The sequence below is a fragment of the Gadus chalcogrammus genome, chromosome 2 (genome assembly GCF_026213295.1).
Source record: "Gadus chalcogrammus isolate NIFS_2021 chromosome 2, NIFS_Gcha_1.0, whole genome shotgun sequence".
NCBI lineage: Eukaryota > Metazoa > Chordata > Actinopteri > Gadiformes > Gadidae > Gadus > Gadus chalcogrammus.
Window position 1 is genome coordinate 13,769,336 of NC_079413.1, and position 19,120 is coordinate 13,788,455.

At 43.9% G+C, this 19,120-nt stretch overlaps 2 protein-coding genes across 2 annotated transcripts; both read right to left on the reverse strand.

The window, feature by feature from the left end:
- Positions 1–40: 40 nt before the first annotated feature.
- utp18 (UTP18 small subunit processome component) lies at positions 41–8,450 on the reverse strand. Its single transcript, XM_056582086.1, has 13 exons — positions 8,053–8,450; positions 7,540–7,685; positions 6,997–7,092; positions 6,835–6,902; positions 6,553–6,659; positions 5,611–5,736; positions 5,190–5,364; positions 4,623–4,723; positions 4,222–4,312; positions 2,380–2,503; positions 1,452–1,626; positions 1,020–1,165; positions 41–708 (listed from the first exon to the last, which is right to left on the reverse strand). Exons 1-13 carry the CDS (start codon positions 8,263–8,265, stop codon positions 684–686), a joined length of 1,593 nt encoding a protein of 530 aa, XP_056438061.1. The 5' UTR covers positions 8,266–8,450; the 3' UTR covers positions 41–683.
- Positions 8,451–8,986: 536 nt separating this feature from the next.
- LOC130375205 (WAS/WASL-interacting protein family member 2-like) lies at positions 8,987–19,083 on the reverse strand. The gene is made up of 8 exons (XM_056582089.1): positions 18,733–19,083; positions 17,957–18,086; positions 17,047–17,179; positions 14,722–14,847; positions 13,950–14,621; positions 13,337–13,549; positions 12,869–12,970; positions 8,987–12,782 (listed from the first exon to the last, which is right to left on the reverse strand). Exons 2-8 carry the CDS (start codon positions 18,017–18,019, stop codon positions 12,736–12,738), a joined length of 1,356 nt encoding a protein of 451 aa, XP_056438064.1. The 5' UTR covers positions 18,020–18,086; positions 18,733–19,083; the 3' UTR covers positions 8,987–12,735.
- Between the last annotated feature and the right edge of the window lie 37 nt (positions 19,084–19,120).

The window sequence follows — 19,120 nt, forward strand, 5'->3', positions numbered from 1 at the left end:
CCTTCACGTTTCAATTATTTTAGATAAAAGTGTCGGCTAAATGATAGGATGGGTTTTATTGGATTCAATACTACATTTTGCTACTCACCGCCTTCAATGTTGGGATCCAGACAATTAGCTTCATTAGCGTTCTCTAAGTTGCCATGAATGTGGATCCTGTACTAAATGTTTTATATTACAGATTAATTAAATTTAAAGCACCATGTGAACTCCAGAAACCGGATGGTAGGTGTACAAAACTGATTTGATCTGTAGCGCAACAAGGATTTTTGTGGAGGGATTTAGCTGGGCCCACAAAATCAAGAAACAGTAGATTAGAATGGATATACCGTGGTTATTTTACTTCATTTATACAATAATGTGTTAAAAAATAATAACAAAAACAACCACAACAAGAGTTTTTACATGGAAGCTATCCATATGCGGCCCAGCAGTTCATAGGACACGTCTACCAAGTGATTCTGACCCACTACCAATAAAACCCATTGTTCTCTTTAACATTGTACTTTGAAACTGTGTGCTGAATATCCAATTACAAGGTACGGAACAACTACAGACTGGTTCAGTTTCTCAGGGAACACTTTCAACTTGTAATCTGTCAGTCATAAACTCCAAACAATCTGTATCCCAAAGGCTTCTAATTTTGGCGTCCTGTTACTGTGTGTTACGCAATCCTCCTTTTTTTAAAAGTCCTTGTAGTGCAGCAACCTGGAGAAAAGCAAGCAGAGAGAGAAATCAGTCAGAATCTGAATGCTGTGAAAGTTGAACGTTGTTTTACTCTTGGTAGGTTAATTATGCAATGTTGGTATTGGTGCAAATTATTTGGTACAACTTTTTAGTTTCAAGAAATGTCCGTACTTATTATACTTTAACTAGCAGCAAATATACTTATAGTTAATAAAAGCTAAGCATTCATGCATAAAAAAACGTTCTATTTTCCATCACATTTCACACAATACACTTGAAATGCAGTGTTTGAGTTTTTCCAGGCCTATCGCTGTAAAGAGGGTGGGACTAACCGCGTCAGTAGGGCGTCACCCTTGTTGTTAGCCAATGAGAAGAAGCCACTATGTGGTGAGAAGTCTAGGCAGCTGGTGCGGTGGATGTACTTCTTCTTCGTGGTGATGGGGAAGTTGGAGAACACTGTCAAACTGGGGAGGTGGACCTGGACACACAGAGGACACAAAAACGATTGTATTAGCAAATATTAACTATAATCCCCCTATTGAAAAACTAATGTTATACTCTTTCTTCATATTCACAAAATCCACATTCATTTCTTTCATTGCAGTCATCCCTAACCTCTACTGTATACCAACTAATGAAAGACAGCTTCCGGTCCTTGCAATACTACCAGAGCAACTGTAATCAACAACAAACCAACCAACATTACTACAACCAACCAAACTTTAACCAAGGGCAGTTTTTGGGGCGTTTCCTTATGGACTCACCAGACGCAGGGCTTCGTCCTCGTTTTGCGAGGCCATTGCGAGGATCTCAGAGGCGGGGTTGAAGGCCAGAGAGGTCACAGGGGTTACCAGGTTCATAAGCGTCTTCAGAGGCCTGGGATTGGCTGATGTCAGGCAGTCCTGCTGAGAGTAGACGTTGACCACTCCCGACTGAGAGCTGGATAGATAGATAGTTTAACACATTACACCAATGTAACACATTACTTACATTAGTTCAGGTATTATTCTGGGTAGGGCTGGGCGATATGGACAAAATCTTATATCACGATATGAGTAATTTATATCACGATATGGATATATATCACGATATGGTATTTTTGAAGTAAATTAAAATAATAAATGGCTTAAAATAACCATACTTCACATTTGATCAGTTTTTTCTTTTATTTTGAACTTGAATTTCCATGCTTACAAAGGAGTAAGTAGCGAACAATCTGTCATTAACTGCAGTGTCATATAGTGCAAACATCTTGTAAACATTGAACTGTTTTTTCAATACAAATAACTTTTTTTTAAAGGTGTGCTTCACACCTGCCTGGCTGTCAGTCAGTGCAGTGTAATATAAAATAAAAATCACAGCATCACACAAATATTTTAAATACTAATTATACACATAAAATAAAGTTATGTGCTGTGCAAATAGCTGGTGGTAAAAATAGAACTGTTTCTTCAATACAAATGAGATTTTTTTTCAAGTTAACAGGTGAGTCTCACACCTGTCTTGCTTCAGTCAGTGCAGTGCAATATCATTTTTTTTTTTTTTTTTTTTTCTCTCGGTATAAACGATATGGCCAAATCTCTCCCGGTAGACGCTTTCATATCGTCCACGGTATGATATCGTCATATCGCCCAGCCCTCATTCTGGGTGTGCCCTGGGGGGGGGGGGTGGGGTGGTGTGAGTGTGACTCACCCGCAGGCCAGGTACTGTCCGTTCCTGGATGTAGCGATGCTGGTTCCCTTCACACAGCCATCATCTGCAAACTTGTTGACACAGCGACTGCTGCGCATGTCCCACACATACACCTCGCCCTCCTCTGCGCAACACACGCATTCAATTTTATTGTTAACATTGTTTGTCTATCAGCCTTATATTAACACATAATAATCAATGCAACACACACATGGACTACCTAAATTAAGACCTGTCATCAAACTTAATTTTCTTTGAAAGATTTGTTACTTTAAAGGTCCCATGACATGCTATTTTATGTATTCTTTAATATAGGTATTAGTGGGCAACTAACACAGTATTCAAAGACGTTCCCGAAATTCAGCCGTGGTGCAGAGTTACAGCCACTCCGAGCCAGTCGCACATTGAGCTTCCCCCAAATGCGCTGTTTCGGTGGGCGTGTCAAGGAGGAGGGTGGGGGTGTGGCCCTGAGCAGCTTGCAGCCACGGTACCGTGCGCTCTGTTTACAGTGGATGTATCGCAATTGCGAGGCGCACACAGCCATTAGCCGTGTTCTGTAAATATTCTAGAACACACGGGAGTCCTGGAGCTCTATATCTAAATATTATCATATAGCCTACACAGATATCTATATCATATAATATATATTATCACGGCCAAAAGCTGTGTGAGCCGATATTATGAATCTCAAACGACCGCGTTGGGTTCTCCGACGTTCCTGGTTCTTCAACGTCCACATCAATGTGAATACACACACTGTAACGCAAGTGTTTCTTGTCGGTTCTTTGACGCGTCTTGTATTTCCACAACGAGACATGGGGGTTATCTGAGCCATGGTTGAGAAGGAATTGGGGGAAAGGAACTTTGGTTTGACTCGCTGAAGTAGCCTACATGAACTGCGACATGCCGCCGGTTGCCGCGAGGCACCATCGCCCGGCAGCGGGCAGCCGGCAGCAGGCAGCGTACGGTTCAGTCGACTTCAGGTTGATGTGAAAGTGGAAGAACCAGAGACGTCGCAGAACCCGACAAAGTCGTTTGTGATTCATAATATCGTCTGGAGGCGCACACAATATGTTATATGATATAGATATCTATGTATTATATGATATTATTTAGATATAGAGCTCCAGGACTGTAACGCAAGTGTTGTACACTTCCTTGTTATTTGGATAACCGTTCTGCTGTTGGTGTGATGGCGCATAACACGTCGGACTCTCGTCTCTGGTATTTCTACAACGAGACTCGTATTGGGGGTTATCTCAGCCAAGGTTGAGAATGAATTGGGGGGAAGGAACTTTGGCTTTGACTCTCTCAAGAACATGAACCACGACATGGAGGAGAAAGGGATTGTTGGCGGCGAATGTCTCCCGCTTGAGCCCCGCTGAGGGACCACCGCCGGAGGCGGAGGTGCATAAGCGCTGCCAGGCAAAGATCCCTTTCTCCTCCTTGTCGTTCCTGATCCGTTCCTGATCCGTTTTTTCAAAGGCGAGCAGAACAGCTAGTGCTAGTTTTACACCAAACGCAAGTTTTAGCCACTGGGGGACCATAGGCAGGCTAGGGGAACTCATATTTATGTTAGAAAACCTCACAAAGTGAGATTTTCATGTCATGGGACCTTTAAGGACTTTGAGCAAATTATAAGATCAGATGTTTATGTAAACAAAAAAAGGACGTTGCCCAGATCTACAGACCTGCCGGAAAGGTGCACCTACCAGTGAACTTGTTCTACCAGAGAGATGCTTCTACCAGAGATGCTTCTACCAGAGAGGCTTCTACCAGAGAGATGCGACCCCGGGAGAGAGATTGTCCTCATGCTAGCAAAAGGTGGGAATCAGAACCTACCAGATTGTGCGAAGACGTTGCTTCCGTCGGGAGAAAAGGCCACTCCGCTTACAGAGCCGTTGATTTTCAAACTCTGTACCACTTCCTTTGTCTGCATACACACAAAACAGTACAACTTTTCAACATGAAAGAACATTTGGGAACACAAACCATTTGATGGTGAGAGTCAGTCGATCATCGCATACAATATACAAGAAAAAATGGAAATGCATCTTGTCCTGCCCACATTGTTGAGCTACAAAGTACATCCTCTGACGTACAGTAGAGTTAAATAATGTGAATTAAAATGATGACATTGTGTCCACATAAACATCGACTGCAATAGAGTACACATGGTAGCACGGGGACAAACTAGCAGAGCGCCTCAAGCCATTGGCCCATGACGGAACGGCAGCACACACCTTGAGTTTCAGGACGTGCAGGTATCCGTCGTTCCCGGAGAGCAGCAGAGAGTCTCCCTCCGGAGACACAGAGAATTCTCTCACACTGGCTTGCTTCAGACCTGCAGGAACAGAGAGAAAGACAGAGAAAGAGCGAACAACACCTAATTGAGTCACTATGTTTTTTTCCCCCAAAGACAATCAGTGATTACAAATACATGTAATTAATGAGCACGTAGATTGAGTAGTTAGACATCGTGCTCAAGGACTAGTCTGCTGACATGGGGGGGGGGGGGGCGGGATCAAACCCAGTACTTTTGAACTGGGAGAAGAACTGGGAGTCCCTAGACAGGTACATGCTTTTACATCTCTCACGCCTCAATAGCTCATTCCGTTCCAGAATAGGTTTTATCCCAGGCGAAACCTATATTACCATACGGGGAGTGTATGCATTCTGAACGAGGGTGAACTCTGTCGGGAATTGAACCCCTGACCCTGGTCGCGCTCATGTCATGCTCTGCCAGTTGATGCAAAGCTGAACCACTGTTCTCATGGGTCCTCCCACAGCCACACAGAACCCCTCCTCACCCCTGACGGAGAAAACTGGCACCACGCGTCCCTCCATCATGTCGTACATGTAGAACATCTTGTTCTTGACGCCAGTGGCCACCACCGACTCGCCGTCGCGGCTGAACTGGGCCTTGTGGATGGGGAAGCGCTCCAGGTGGATGCTCTGGATCTTCGGGTTGGTCCTCCCGTCCACCTTGGGGGGGGGGGAGGGGAAGACAGGATGGAGTTAATATAGATTGATTTACCTCGTGGTTTCCATAGATGCTCTTCACTTAAAATCCAATAAAAACAAGTTCAACATAGGGTGCTGGAAACTAATTATCAGCGCTCATGAATGAAAGAGAAGACCCAACAAAGTCTCCAACGACGTAGAGAAGCGTAACGCAATCAAACACCAGGCTGAGGGTGCGGCGTCCCTCGACAGTGAGAGAGGAAGCACCTGGAAGAGGGAGATGGACTGGTCGAGTCCTGCCGTCATGACAACCTGAGCCGAGGGGTGGAACTGGACCGTGGTCAGCTGATCGCTGCAGGGACGAGCAGAGTTGGCATGGAGACACTTCTTGACCTGCTCAGCACAATCAGAGGGACATAAACAACACATTTGGAAGTTAAGATCAGAGACACACAAGCACATTCAGTTGTCAAGATCAGTAAGACAAACATTTTAAATTAAACTTTGTCATTAACCCAATGTGCACGCATAAATGTTAACGAAAGGAGGGCTACGCGGGGAATATAAATAAACATGGCATTTAAAAAAATCGATTTAGGTTATTTGTGAGAGCAAATGGCATTGTAAATATGTCCGTACTGCAAAAAAATTGAAAAAAAGAGCTGTGGTTGAGCTGTGCAAAGGGCATTGTAAACAACACAACTGTGCAGACAGAGAGCTTTAATAGAGCTGCAAATGCAAAGTGAACCAGGCAGTAGTAAAAAAGAGAGTAATTGGTTTAGATCAGTGACAGCTTGGAGGTTAGACGCTGTTTCCAGGGGCTCCTGTAGCGCCTCCCAGAGGGCATTTGGGGAGATTTGTCCATGGCTGGGCCGGCTTGTGGACCTGCAGGGCTTTCTTGCCTGCTGCTGTGCAGTAAGCGTACCAAACTGAGAAGCAGCTGGTCAGGATGATCTCAATGGAGGGCCGTAAGAAAGTGGTGAGAATATGGAGGGTGGTAGGCTGGCGCAGGTCAAGATGAAAAGGTGGGGACAAGCTCCACTTCAAACCTGTGGATGGATTCAGGGAGGTGGCGGCAGCTTTTAGCCTTCCTTTGTCTCCCGCACATTGAGGACCAGATTGTTGAAGGAAGGCATTCACGGGTAAAGAGGAGTTAGGAGAGAGGGCTCCCCACTCCCCGGCCTGACGAGACAGACAGACAGTACTGACCCGTAGGGTCCCCGATGGCAGGGTTTCAGAGGCCGCCACAAAGTTCCCAGTCTTCCTCAGCAGGTCATCGTCATCATCCTCATCTTCATCCTCCTCGCTATCATCGCCTGAAACGGTGGTAGAACAAGATACATTGATGTTATATTCCAATGTATGTAAACTATGTATATGGTGAGGATATAATGTTGTGCATTAGCGAATCAATATGGAATGACGCCTAACTTGAGTCTCTTGTTTGTTTAATAAGTGAAAAGCTTCAAAAGAATGCAGCAATGGGAGAACCTTTTTTCTTGCTCTTCTTGACTTTGACCTCAGCCCAGGTTGGCTTTCCTCCCATTGACTTCTGAAACCTGGGGGAAAATCAGGGCGTGAGTAGTTAGGAACAAACAGGGATGAGGACAATACAATTACAAAATATACAAGAGTGTGTGTGTGAGTGCTTACTGCTCGGTCATCCTCTGCTGGAGTTTCTGCTTTGTCATCTTTGACTCTGCCTCTCCTTTGGTCAGGTACTTACGGAAGCGATGGCTCATGTCCACTCTAGGGATAGAGGAAGGTAGGGGAAGATATTAAGGGACAGACTGGAGGTGACGGGTGGTGAGAGCAGACATAATAACATTGAATGCAATCTGCATCTGCTTTTTAACAACTAAGTTGAGTTTTGCTAGAGGTCCGTAAGTCTCTAGAAATAATTCTCAGAGTCAACATCAACAAATCAATGGAAACAAAGATGGCCTAGAATAAAGAAGAGAAATTGGAAGTTGTTTGCTGGAAGTAATGTACCTATGGCAACAGAAAAAGAATCCCCCCCAACCATGAGCTTTTAGAATTAAACCCTCCACATTGAGGGCTCCATTATTTCTCTGAATCAGGGAAATTTGTAAGTAGACAGCGCACAAAAGGAGATACTACATGAAAAGTGCCTAGCTCAAGGCTTTGATTATGTCCATTAAAACCTATGACGCATATCGCCCACATTCTACATACTCTTCCATGCGCTCGTCATCGTCATCAACCCAGGCTGCTTTCTTGGCTGATGGGACCTTTAGATGAGCCTCGCTCTCCACTTCTGGGTCGTCCAAGTCATCTTCATCTTCATCATCGTCATCTAATAATGACGCCCCTTGCTTGTCCTGTTAAAGCCCAGCAGGGGAGATTAGACGTTTTTACAGAAAGTGTAATGTACTTGTTGTATTGGGTAAAAAAAAAAATGCTATTAAGCCTGTTATACTGTTAATAACTTATATGTCTGCGGATAATGACAAGAATCTTAACAGAAATGTTTTTAGTTTGTGTTCTATGACACCATAAAGCAACAGATTGACTTGTATGCCCATGTTATATGCTCAGTTATAATGTGTAATAAAAAATAGATCATGATTAGCGGAGACAATGAATCAGAGCAGTACAGTCTAGCTGTTAAACACTTCGAACGCTGTGGTTTAATCAATGAATACCAACTTTGTGTGCTGGTTGGATACAATTAAGAAAAATGCCCACCTCAATGAGTCTCTCAACCAACTCATCCTCTGCACCGAAAACGAGGTCCTCCAATAGTTTGACAGATGCGTCATTTTCCCCTAAAACCGTCAGATTCTTCACGTTTCTCCGTCTTTTCATAAGCTCCTGTTTTGGGTTGTATGCTGGTACGCGCACCCTCTTCTTGATTTTAGGTTTTTCAACCGTCTGCGGTAACTTAATAACTTCTTCCATGATTTACAATCTACACTTCCCAAACTATAAATAAGATGTTAAAACCATATGCCGAAAACGGAAACGCAATAAGTTGCATTAAATGAAAACCTTATAGATTATTTTGCCTGTCCTATGCAGTCAAGTATATTGCACATGGAGCATGCTGTATTGTTTCTTCCGGTAAACATCACCCATGAACCCGGAAACAGTTTGATTGACATGATTAGATATTAGACTCCTGAAAATGTAACACTACCCTCTGCTGGTCATTTCAAGCCGTTTCTGTAACAAAATCTTTGTCAAGGTAAAGGGAATAACTATCCGAATGGTGCTGTTTACAGTCGTCCATATCATTAAAAAAAAACAAAAAGACCAATCAGGGCATCTCTTGATATGGCCTGTAAATTATGGGATGTCGTTTGTAAACTTTTGCTGCTCAGAAACGTCTTTGACTTTTTAGTTTTAGCAAATAAACATCACTCCAAAGTACACTGCAATTGACATGTCACTTTTTCACATATATAAAATTAGAATTATATTTTAAATCGAAATCTACATTTTATATCTAAATCTTAGGCTATATCTAAATCTAAATCCTATGTTTAAAGGCTAAATCTGATTTCTAAATCGAAATCCTAAATATCTTCAACATATATCCTAATTGGGATAGGATCTAGATATAAAGATTGAATTTATCTGTACGATTGATCTTCAGATTAAGCATTTAGATTTAGGATTTAGATTGAGTAATATATTTAGATGTATTGCATATTCTATAAATTGTGCGTGTTTTGACTTCTTCCACCATGTGTGGTGGAAAAACAAACCAAACACTCAGGGATTGACACTAACCATGGCCGTAGTTTGTCACCATAGAAACCATACCATGTTGTCCTTAACCATGACATTTTACACATTTGCCACAGGGTATTGTTACTGTCCGGCAGTGCGGTTTGCACCCGTTGTAGACAGTACGTCTACTGTAGTGGACGTAACGCAAGTGTTTGTTTACGTCGATGTGAGACTGGTAGGTGATCTCTGAAGATATGTCTGGAACACTATCCCCTGGTCTCAATTCCAAAAAATGGATTGCCTACAGTTCTACCAAGCCATGGAACATGGTTTATGTGATGGATCAAAAAGAAACAGTTGAGCCACTTAGACATTTACTTTTTTTAATCAGACATGTTATCTGCATTGGTACAACACCTGGCTGAGTTATGATCGATGGTTAAGATCTTGGCAATGAAATGTGGAGGAAGAAGGGTATTAAGAGTGTGCATTTTGGTGTACAACGAATTACCGCATCTCTCAATTAGGGAAAATGCAGATACACAATGAGAGACGGGGGTGAAAATAGATTTGTTTATGTTAGTTCTGCAATGCTTAAAACAGTTACACCATACCTCCATTTTTGTTAAGTCCGAACGATACAAGATTATTATGTATACATATTGGACTAACTAAGCGGTTATTACTTTTATCTAAGCCTATTAGGACTATACAATTCCTGAATGAACAAGCAAGCATTTCATAAGGCAAACAAATTAACCAAGGGAGGACAAAATTAGGACAATTGTCCCCCCAAAAAAGGAAGACCAATTAAATTTTTGTTTAAAAGGGATGAGTGTTGTCGACAAGCTACACGGGTAGAAGACTACAGTGGAAAAGTGGTTACAGACAAGCACTTTTTTTCAAATCTCAACCCCATAATATAATGGCCATTAATCTGTGCAGTTTAGTTAACTGTCAAGGAATATGACCACTAAGCCACTCCCTCAACCTCCTTCCTTGGTCTCACAAATATATCTGTACAAAAAGAACAAACAACCAACTTCCTCAGTGGCATATTCACAGTAACATCATGTCACAACACTCAAAGCCATTTGAAGAAAACATGGAGCCTCGATGCTCGTCAAAAATAACCCTACAAAATAAGAAGCAGGTCCCGGGGGGATCCTGGGGCCAGAGAACAGTCTTCAGGGTCCTGCCCAAAAGATCTGGTAGGTTTCAGTGCAAACTCCTCCTCCAACATTTTACCAGACACTTTAACAATGTGTTTTCACTCAACCACCTTTCCTTTTGATTTAAGTAGCCGTGAACACTGAATGCATTGTTTTATCCTATTTTATTGATACACTCCCTTTAGCTGAGCAAGGGATTTTTGAGAAATACTTTCAGGAACAGTCCCCCTCTTCTAGTATGGTAGTCTTTCCAAGAAATTAGAGAATAAAAAACAAAAACCTTTCAGACTTCATTGTGCATTAAAGGAACATAAAAAGATTAACACTTCCCGGCTTCTTTTTTTTCTTTTTTATGCTGTAAATGTATGATCACAGAAATCACACCATACAAAGTCCCCTAACAGACACACACACACACGCCTTGTTCAATTACTGATTAATAAGCTACAGACACTCAAGTCAATGTTATTGAACACAAAGCAACATTTGATAACCAACCGGAAATGGAATAGAATGAGTTCAACTCAAAAAGAAAATTAAAGGGGTGAAGCCGGCTGGGATTAGAACACTGCACTAAAGAGACCGGACTCTCATGCTGTTAGAACACAGATGGACTGATCGGAGACATGCGTCAGTTTGAGTCTTTTTTTTTGTTTTTGTTAAGCTGTTAGCAAGTACGGGGAGGCGAGGGGAGATGATATGAGGAGCTGGTTCCTTTGCGTTGGGGGATTTTTCCTCAAGAGCGAGCAACCAAAAATAGACAACACTTGAATCAAGAAAACGATCCTATTTCTTCCCCATTTGTCAATACATCCCCTCATCAACTCAATCTCCCCCCCCCCCCCCCCACACACACACTTGAAGGTTACCACGACAATATCTGAGGTCTGTCATACGGTCTCGTAAGGTTTGCCATAGTTAAACAAACACTGCCGTGCTTGGCACTTAAAGAAAAAAAAATCCAATTGAAGATTCTCAGTTCTCCCAAAACGTTAATCTGCTGACAGTTGGGTTTCCTGTCTACTTGTGCTGTGTGCGCCGCCTCACCAGTGGATGCTTGCGGTATGGTCTGCGTTCCAATCCCAGCTCTAGGGCAGTCTCCATGGTGATGAGAGGCGTTCCAATTCCCAAAGACTCCCTGCAAGATTTTCGTTATAAAACCGCACACTGGTTCCCTGTAATATAGTCCAGCATTATGGTCAAGGCAAGATCATTAAAAGTATACAGGGAGTTTTGTTTTGCTCCCATGAATCTGCAACACATTTCCACTGGCTGCTGTGTCCCTGCGGATCCCTTCCAGTACTAGAAGTCTGAGAGATGATCCGCCATGACATCATCAACCCTGCCATGGTGATGTCATCAGAAGAGTCTTCTTCTCTGTAGTGCCCGGCTAGTACCTGGTACACCTCCTCTTGAATGGTGCAGTATTAGTAGTGTACATGTCTTACACAAGAGCGTCCTACACCTTCACAGTTAACATGGTCACTGGCCCTTTTCGCCCCTTTGTATTCCGAAAACTACTGGGTCAATCTTTGTTGCAAGTCTGTTGGAACAGATACTTTGTCGGTGTAAGATTATCCCCAAAAGAAAATTCCCCCGTGGACATATTTATTTTTAAGTCAAGGGCAGACAAGAATTTCCCCTTCAAGTGGATTAAAATGAGGCAGTGGCTGCCATCAGTGTGCCAACCAATCGGCAGACGATATGCAGGAATAATACGCATGGTGCTGCAAAGCACCAACAGCCCGAAGCTGACTGTGGAGGTTTCGACTAAAGCAGGTGGACCGTTTTGATTTGAACTCACAACAAGGACACTTCATAGCTGAGGACGAGGCAGGGTGCACGTGTGATTTGATCCAACGATTGAGTTTCCAGGGACTTGGACAGCTGCATTTTCTTTTCTTTTTTAAACTGTACTCTTGAGTTAAAATGGAGAAAAGGGCCATTACAAGTCTCTAGCTCCCAGTAGGCTCTGCACACTTCTTGGCATGCAAGGTCCTGCCATTGACCTGCGAGAGTGTTACTATAGAGATTGTTGGTTATTCTCCATGGCAACAGAATGGCAACAGGCCCCCTGACAAGCAGGCCAGTGAATGGGCGAGCCAGCCACGGTTACTAGACCCATTCATATTTTTCCACCAAAAGCCGTTTAAGTTGCTGTGCGTATGGGAGTCAGCGTCATCCTGCTGACTTCACTGAAGCTGCCCCCCGTTCTCCACTTGTGTTGATGTGTCTCTTGTGAATGAATCGTGGCAGCATGCCTCACATACAGTGTCATTCAAGGGAAATGTTTCTGTTTGCGTGTGTGGTTGTCTCGGTAGCTTTGTGTGTTATGTTTGCCTTTGCATGTGTGTTGTGTCTGTGCAGGTCTCTGGAACTGTTGCATGTATTCGGTTGGCATGCATAACTCTTATATGCAAGTGTGTGTGCTTGTCTGCATCCGCCAGGGTATGAAATGTAGTGTTTTCTTGTGAGTGCGTGCATAATAGCCAGGTAAGGGCCTGAAGTCCGGGTCCTTCTGGGTTCACCTTCCAACTGGAGGCAGGGGGGGTGCTCCTCTCATTATCGGAACTTCGAACAAACAAACACATGAAGGACAATATTAAATCACAAAGCATGAGTCGTGTGTGTGTGTTGTGTGTTGTGTGTGTGTGTACCTCTGTTGGCCTTGCTGGGGTAGATTTTAGTAAAGTGCCTGTATTCCTCTGGAGCAGGGAAGTCGTCAAGTGAATGGAAAGAATACTTTGATTCAAAATCATCTGTGTTGAGAGAAAAGCAGTGGGTTTACACGCATTGCTTCTCATTATTCACACACACACACACACACACACACACACACACACACACACACACACACACACACACACACACACACACACACACACACACACACACACACACACACACACACACACACACACACACACGATTCATGCTTGGCCCAATGAACCGTTCTTGCCACTAATCGATGAATTTCCCTGTGAACACGTCAAGGTAACTTACATTGAGGGAGAGGCTGGAGGGGTTAAAGAGGTGTGAGATGGTAGAGAGGTGAAACCAAATGGGTTCCAGAAAAATATTCTAAAACAAAGGAAGAGATATAGGGACAGGGCCAACGCACTCACCGACGAAGGAGCGCGGGGCCGAGGAGGAGGAGTGGCCGTTGCGGATGGGAGGGGGAGGCGGGGGAGGACCAGCAGGAGTGCGGGATGGGGGAGGAGGGGGCTTCCCCCGGGTAGGGGGGTCAGAGGACAGGGAGGGGCTACCGTGTGCCCTGTAGGGAGGGGGAGGCGGGGCCTCTCTGCTGCCAGTCCTCAAGGACGCGGGAACGGGTGGGGCTGAGAGAGAGAGAGAGAGAGAGAGAGAGAGAGAGAGAGAGAGAGAGAGAGAGAGAGAGAGAGAGAGAGAGAGAGAGAGAGAGAGAGAGAGAGAGAGAGAGAGAGAGAGAGAGAGAGAGAGAGAGAGAGAGAGAGAGATTAAGCAGTGCAAATGTCAATATATATAAGGGATAACCGGAACAAAATAAATGTAATTCTTCCGGCATCAGTGAAGTAATCATTATCGATTAGCATTTGTCATCCATAAAATGCTTTGAACTAAAGCCACTTACAATACATATCATGTTATTGTGTGTGTTATTAAGGAGCTGCTAGGGGCTTGGGCGTCTTGCTCAAGCCCCAAGACACCAACAGGGAAGCTGTGGACATTGGGGCTTGAACCCAGAACAGTGCCCCCTACCTGTGGCTCTGCCTGGGGGCTCTCTGACCGGTAGGTGAGGCCTGGAGCCGCCCTGCTGGGAAGGGGTGGGAGAGGCAGGAGGAGGTGGAGGAGCGGGGCCTCTGGTGGGGGTGTGGCCCCCCGGGGAGGGAGCTTGCCTCTTGTTGCCGAGGGAATTGTGCCGCTGGGGCAGGTCCGGCGCAGCCTCCAGCCCCGTGGCCCCCGACGGCCCGTTGGCGAGCCGGTAGTGGGGCAGCGGGGGGGCCAGGGAGGAGCAGGAGCCCCCGGAGTTGCCGCCGGAGGTCGGGGGCCGCCTGCTGTTGCCGGGCGACGGAGGCGGCTTGGCGGGCAAGGGCGGGGTGTTGTTAGGGGTGGGGGGCAGTGGTTTCTCCCGGTTGTACGAGGAGGAGGGAGGGGAGGGCGCGTTTCCGCGGCGACAGATTGGGGGAGGGGGAGGGGGGGGAGCAGAGGAGGAGTGCTTCATGCTGCCGGAGGGGGAGGCGGCGGTCGAGGCGGGGGAAGAGCAGGGCGCCGAGGGGGAGGCGGCGAGGTTCGGGAGCGACGGGCGGTGGGCACGGCCCGGCTCTGTGGGCGACATGGCCTGGGGGGAGGGGCTCTCTGCGTCGTCGGGGCGATGACTGGGGGGCCTGGGGGCCGCGCCGCGAGTGGTGGGGGAGCGACCTGAAGAACCGTCTGAGGAACAAAGAAAAATTAACTCTTGCACTTACGCTTTCCAGACATCGTCGTCCCCCCCCCCCCTCCCAGGTTCGTCAGCCGACAGTGGGCTACTTACCGCCGACCGGCCGAAGTCTGGGGATCCCGCCCTGGAACAGCCCCCCTATTGGTGGAACAGAGCCCGAGGGGCTACCCGCTCCACTCCTACTGCCGCCCCCGGTCCCAGAAGCGCCTCCTTTCGGTTCTAGGAAGAAAGATTCACGCAGTTAGCGGAAAGCTTAGCACTTTTCAACAGCACACTATCGTTAAAGGTTGAATCTGTACGATTTTAACATTGGCAAGCTCAGGCTGCAAGCTACCCATGCCTTGGCTTTACACTTTTTGCTAAAATAATAAAAACATGCGAGTACAACTGTACTCGTTGGTTTGTTTTAATCTTTTTATTTTAAACGTTAAACGAACCACTTCATTTTGTTTTACAAATGTGAAAATCGTAACGCGATGCAACCTTTAAGCATGACTAGCCAAATAGCACTACCAACATCTCACTACCATTTTACAAATGTTTCTATGAAGGAGGTTTTTGTGTTTAACATGGAGGTTAGGTGGAATGACGATGAAACAAGATGCAGTGAGACACGACAGTAGAAGTGAGGTCATTGTTTACGGTGGCAGGCTGCTCCGCCGGGCGTCACGAGGACAGCGTGATATTCAACACACAAAACAGTGGGAGAGCATCAATTGACGTCAAGTTAAAGTTACATCACAGAGCGGTGCGGCAGTTAATTGGGAGGAAGAGGAAGAAGAGTTGAGATTGCAGCATTGATATATTGAAAGTCATGTTAGGGAAATAATTTAACTGTATTCAAGTATGACAAGCTGACATTTAACCTTTACATTAACATTTTACACAATGTTAGATGCATATATGTTTTTATATGTGTTTTTGGTTAAATAAAAGTTTCTTTGAAGACGTTAATAAAGAAGTTATTTCAAATTAACAGTGGCATAATCTATGCCTCCACTCAACTTCTTCCCACCCACCGTCATTCCTTCAAGCTCGCAGACAGAAACTAGCATGCCAAGTAAGAATAGCTTATATGCATGATGCTCACAGCTTTGTTTTAGCCAGTTGTTTCATTAATAATCTATAGACATACGTTTATCGAAATAAATGCTGTGATTCTTAAATAGAACTACCCAAAAATCCACCCACAAAGTGGACACGTATTATCGTATTAGGTCGACACCTGACTTGATTGTGAGAAAACAGCAAAAAATAGGCAAGCAACAAAATATAAAACCCCAAACTTTTTAAAATGGCATAGACATATGAAGATTTATAACAAGAGAATGACAAGTTATGAAGAATTTTTAAGTAAGTATGTCATGAAGAGACAGTTAAAAAGTAAAGTGGAAGACTTACTCGACAAAAACATACAAAATGTGCATGAAACAGTGGTCACATGGGGAAATGTTCATGTAAAAATGTTTCTAAAAGTATGTGTACATAAGGGTTAGGCCTGAAGGATTTGGAATTTAGATGATAAGTTGATAATCATTTGTTCAAATGTATTGCAAATGTATTTGTTCAAATGTAAAATATCACTAGTCTAAGGATACTGTTGATTATGTTTTATTGAATTTCTTTTGCTAAAATTATATTCTAATCCAACTTGTTTTGCAGTGGGGACAGCTGTTCTGAGCACAAATGGACCGTTGACTTAAAATGTTCTTATATGATCATAAGATTTAAATTGGAAGATCCTATGTGTCGATTATTTATTTCTTAACCAGTTGATATATTTTGTGTAAATTAGAATTATGTAATATAGAGACTCTACCCCAAAATCCAAAACAAACTAAAATGTAACTAATAATAATAATGATGAAAAGTAATTGACTTTAAATAACTTAAAATGACTGGCTACAATAAATTCATGTCCCTATTTTAGTAATCCATGCAAAGGTGGGTAGGCCCTGATGATCCCAGTCTCATCGTCAAAAATCATTTGCCTTGTCATTCTTTAAATCATTTGCATCAACTACGATGCAAATGGCCGCTTGCCTCACATAACACGGCAGTAGTTCAGTCTGTCAGCCATTGAGATGCCATTTTCGAAAAGGTTGAAATACTAATCAACCATAACTTTTAAAACCACTCCTAAACTGCAATTTGGTAAATAGTCCCAAAAAACCAAACTGGCTAAACACAGTTCCTAGCCCATCTTGCATGAAGCCTGCTTTGAGAAAGAGCAACGAGTGTCCTTACGCTGGAGTGAAAAGGAAGCGCTCCTATCGCCGGTCACCCTCTTCTGTTCGTCCGACAGTGACGCCTGCTGCGGCTGCTGTTTTTGTTGTAGGTTTAAGTATTGGTATAACCGTATGTATGGGTGGTCTGTTGGTGCTGGTGTTTGGGACTTGGATGTCTTTGGGCTCTTACTCTCTAGCTGCGGGGCACTGCGGTCGTCCACCACCGCCACCTTCCTCAGCCTGGTGCCAGTGCAGATGTCTGTGAGCAGGGCACCACGACCTTTGGCCTCCTCTCGGTTCAGCTTGGGAGGGGTCGTGTTGGCCTGACGGGAATTTACGGATGTCAAGGGAAATAAAGAGGAGGGAGGGCACATGTTGCTACAGATGCAGCATATTCCGTTTTTATCCTCTTGCAATACCAAGATTGCTTACATTCTTAGTGGGCCACAGTGGGAATCAACCCCTTAAACATTATTTATAGCCGCCTTGTGGGAACTGCACAAGCCAGTGTGGAACCAAAATGCCTGATCACGGCCGTCGCACACAGCTCATACAAGGATTTTTCCCTTTTATCACATCTCTGAAATATTTAAGCTCCTCCAGTAGTTCGTGAACTGCTTTTCCAAAATGGCAAACATAAATGCCATGGCCGTGTGTGGACCGGCCATTTCCCATTTAGCTTTCCCCTGCCCATGTTAAATCAATTCTCTACAAATTCAGGATAGGACAAGAATGTGTGTGGTATGTTACAATACTGTATCTTGCCCTATCACGTCTAATAATACCTCGGATGATGGTTCTTTAAGATTATACACATTCTATCAATTTTTTAACATTAGAAAATATTTTTGAACGCCAACTTCCTCCTTTCATTTTGCTTTGCTTTCAACATTTAAGTCAGTTATGAAACCAGGATATCACCGCAGTACACCAAGTAATGGTCTGCCATCAATAAACAGTACAACCCACTGCCAGGAGGTTTTTAGTGACGTCCCAGCATTAAAATCATTAGAGCAACCAGATCAAGCATGTGTCAATATTTGGACAGTTGGTTGCTATTTTGTCATTGTATAACGGAAAGAGGGGAGGGGGGAGCTTACCTGGCTGAAGGTGGGGGGTGGCGGGGGACCCCCTGGCGGAGGAGGAGGGGGAGGGATGGGCATTCTGCCTTTTAACTGTAAGCCCCAATATTGTTACAATTTGTTACAATATACACACAGCTGGGTCACCCTGCAACACACACAGACAAGAATTTCAGTTTAATAATTGCAACATGTTATCCAAAGATTGATCCATCATTCAGCTTTTGAGACACTAAATATTATTGCAAACGAAACAAAAGCAGTAAAAGCAGCAATACATTTTTTTTAAATTAACAATAAATTGAGAACATGATATTTAAATTAATTAACTGCAACGGGCTGTATACTGCAACTAGCCAAAAAAGCAAATATGCATGGTTCTACCTCGAAGTACAGTATGTAACGGTTTATAAATAAATGTATGAATAGTAACCTAATGTAATAACCGACGATTAAGGTTCCATACTGAATCGGATATCAAAGATAGCGTCAATAAAAGCCTCACATACGTTAAATAATGGCCTGTTTTCCACCACTGCTGCTTGGCTAGCTTGGAAATCGAAATTACTTGCAGTTTTAAGGGAAGACAATTTTTTGTTATTCAATTTAATTCATTTTCTTTCACCATTTAATATAACAACATACGTAGGAATCGGTGATAATGACAATGTCATTATAGTATTAAAAAGAGAACATCATAGTTAGCCAAGTGGCTAACCTGCAGGCTAGTTTTAGCATCCCGTGCCAAGGCTTGCAAGCTCATCACCAAAACATGAAGTCTGCATCAACCATACCTGTCAAATGTATTGGTCCATTCGTTGCACCTTTAGGATTTGAAGTCATATCTGTGCCCGTCCAATTTGTCTCTAACCTTTACAAGGGAAAAATTGCGATGCATTTTGCAGAAAAACAAAAGACGATAGGTGTATGGTTGTTGAAGCAAATCCCTGTATATTGCGCTTAGCCCCACGCACGAATGAATGTTAGCGGAAATGCACTGCTGTGTGTGTTGTGCATATATGATCAACATCTCAGTAATCAGGGGGGGGGACATGTAGCTAGATGTTTTATTAATAAGGAAGAAAGTACGTTGTTTTTAATAGACGATGTAAGAACAATTGTTTGGCTTCGTTGAATATACTTTATTCTCAGAAATTCCTAGAACAGAAAGCGAGTATGTGA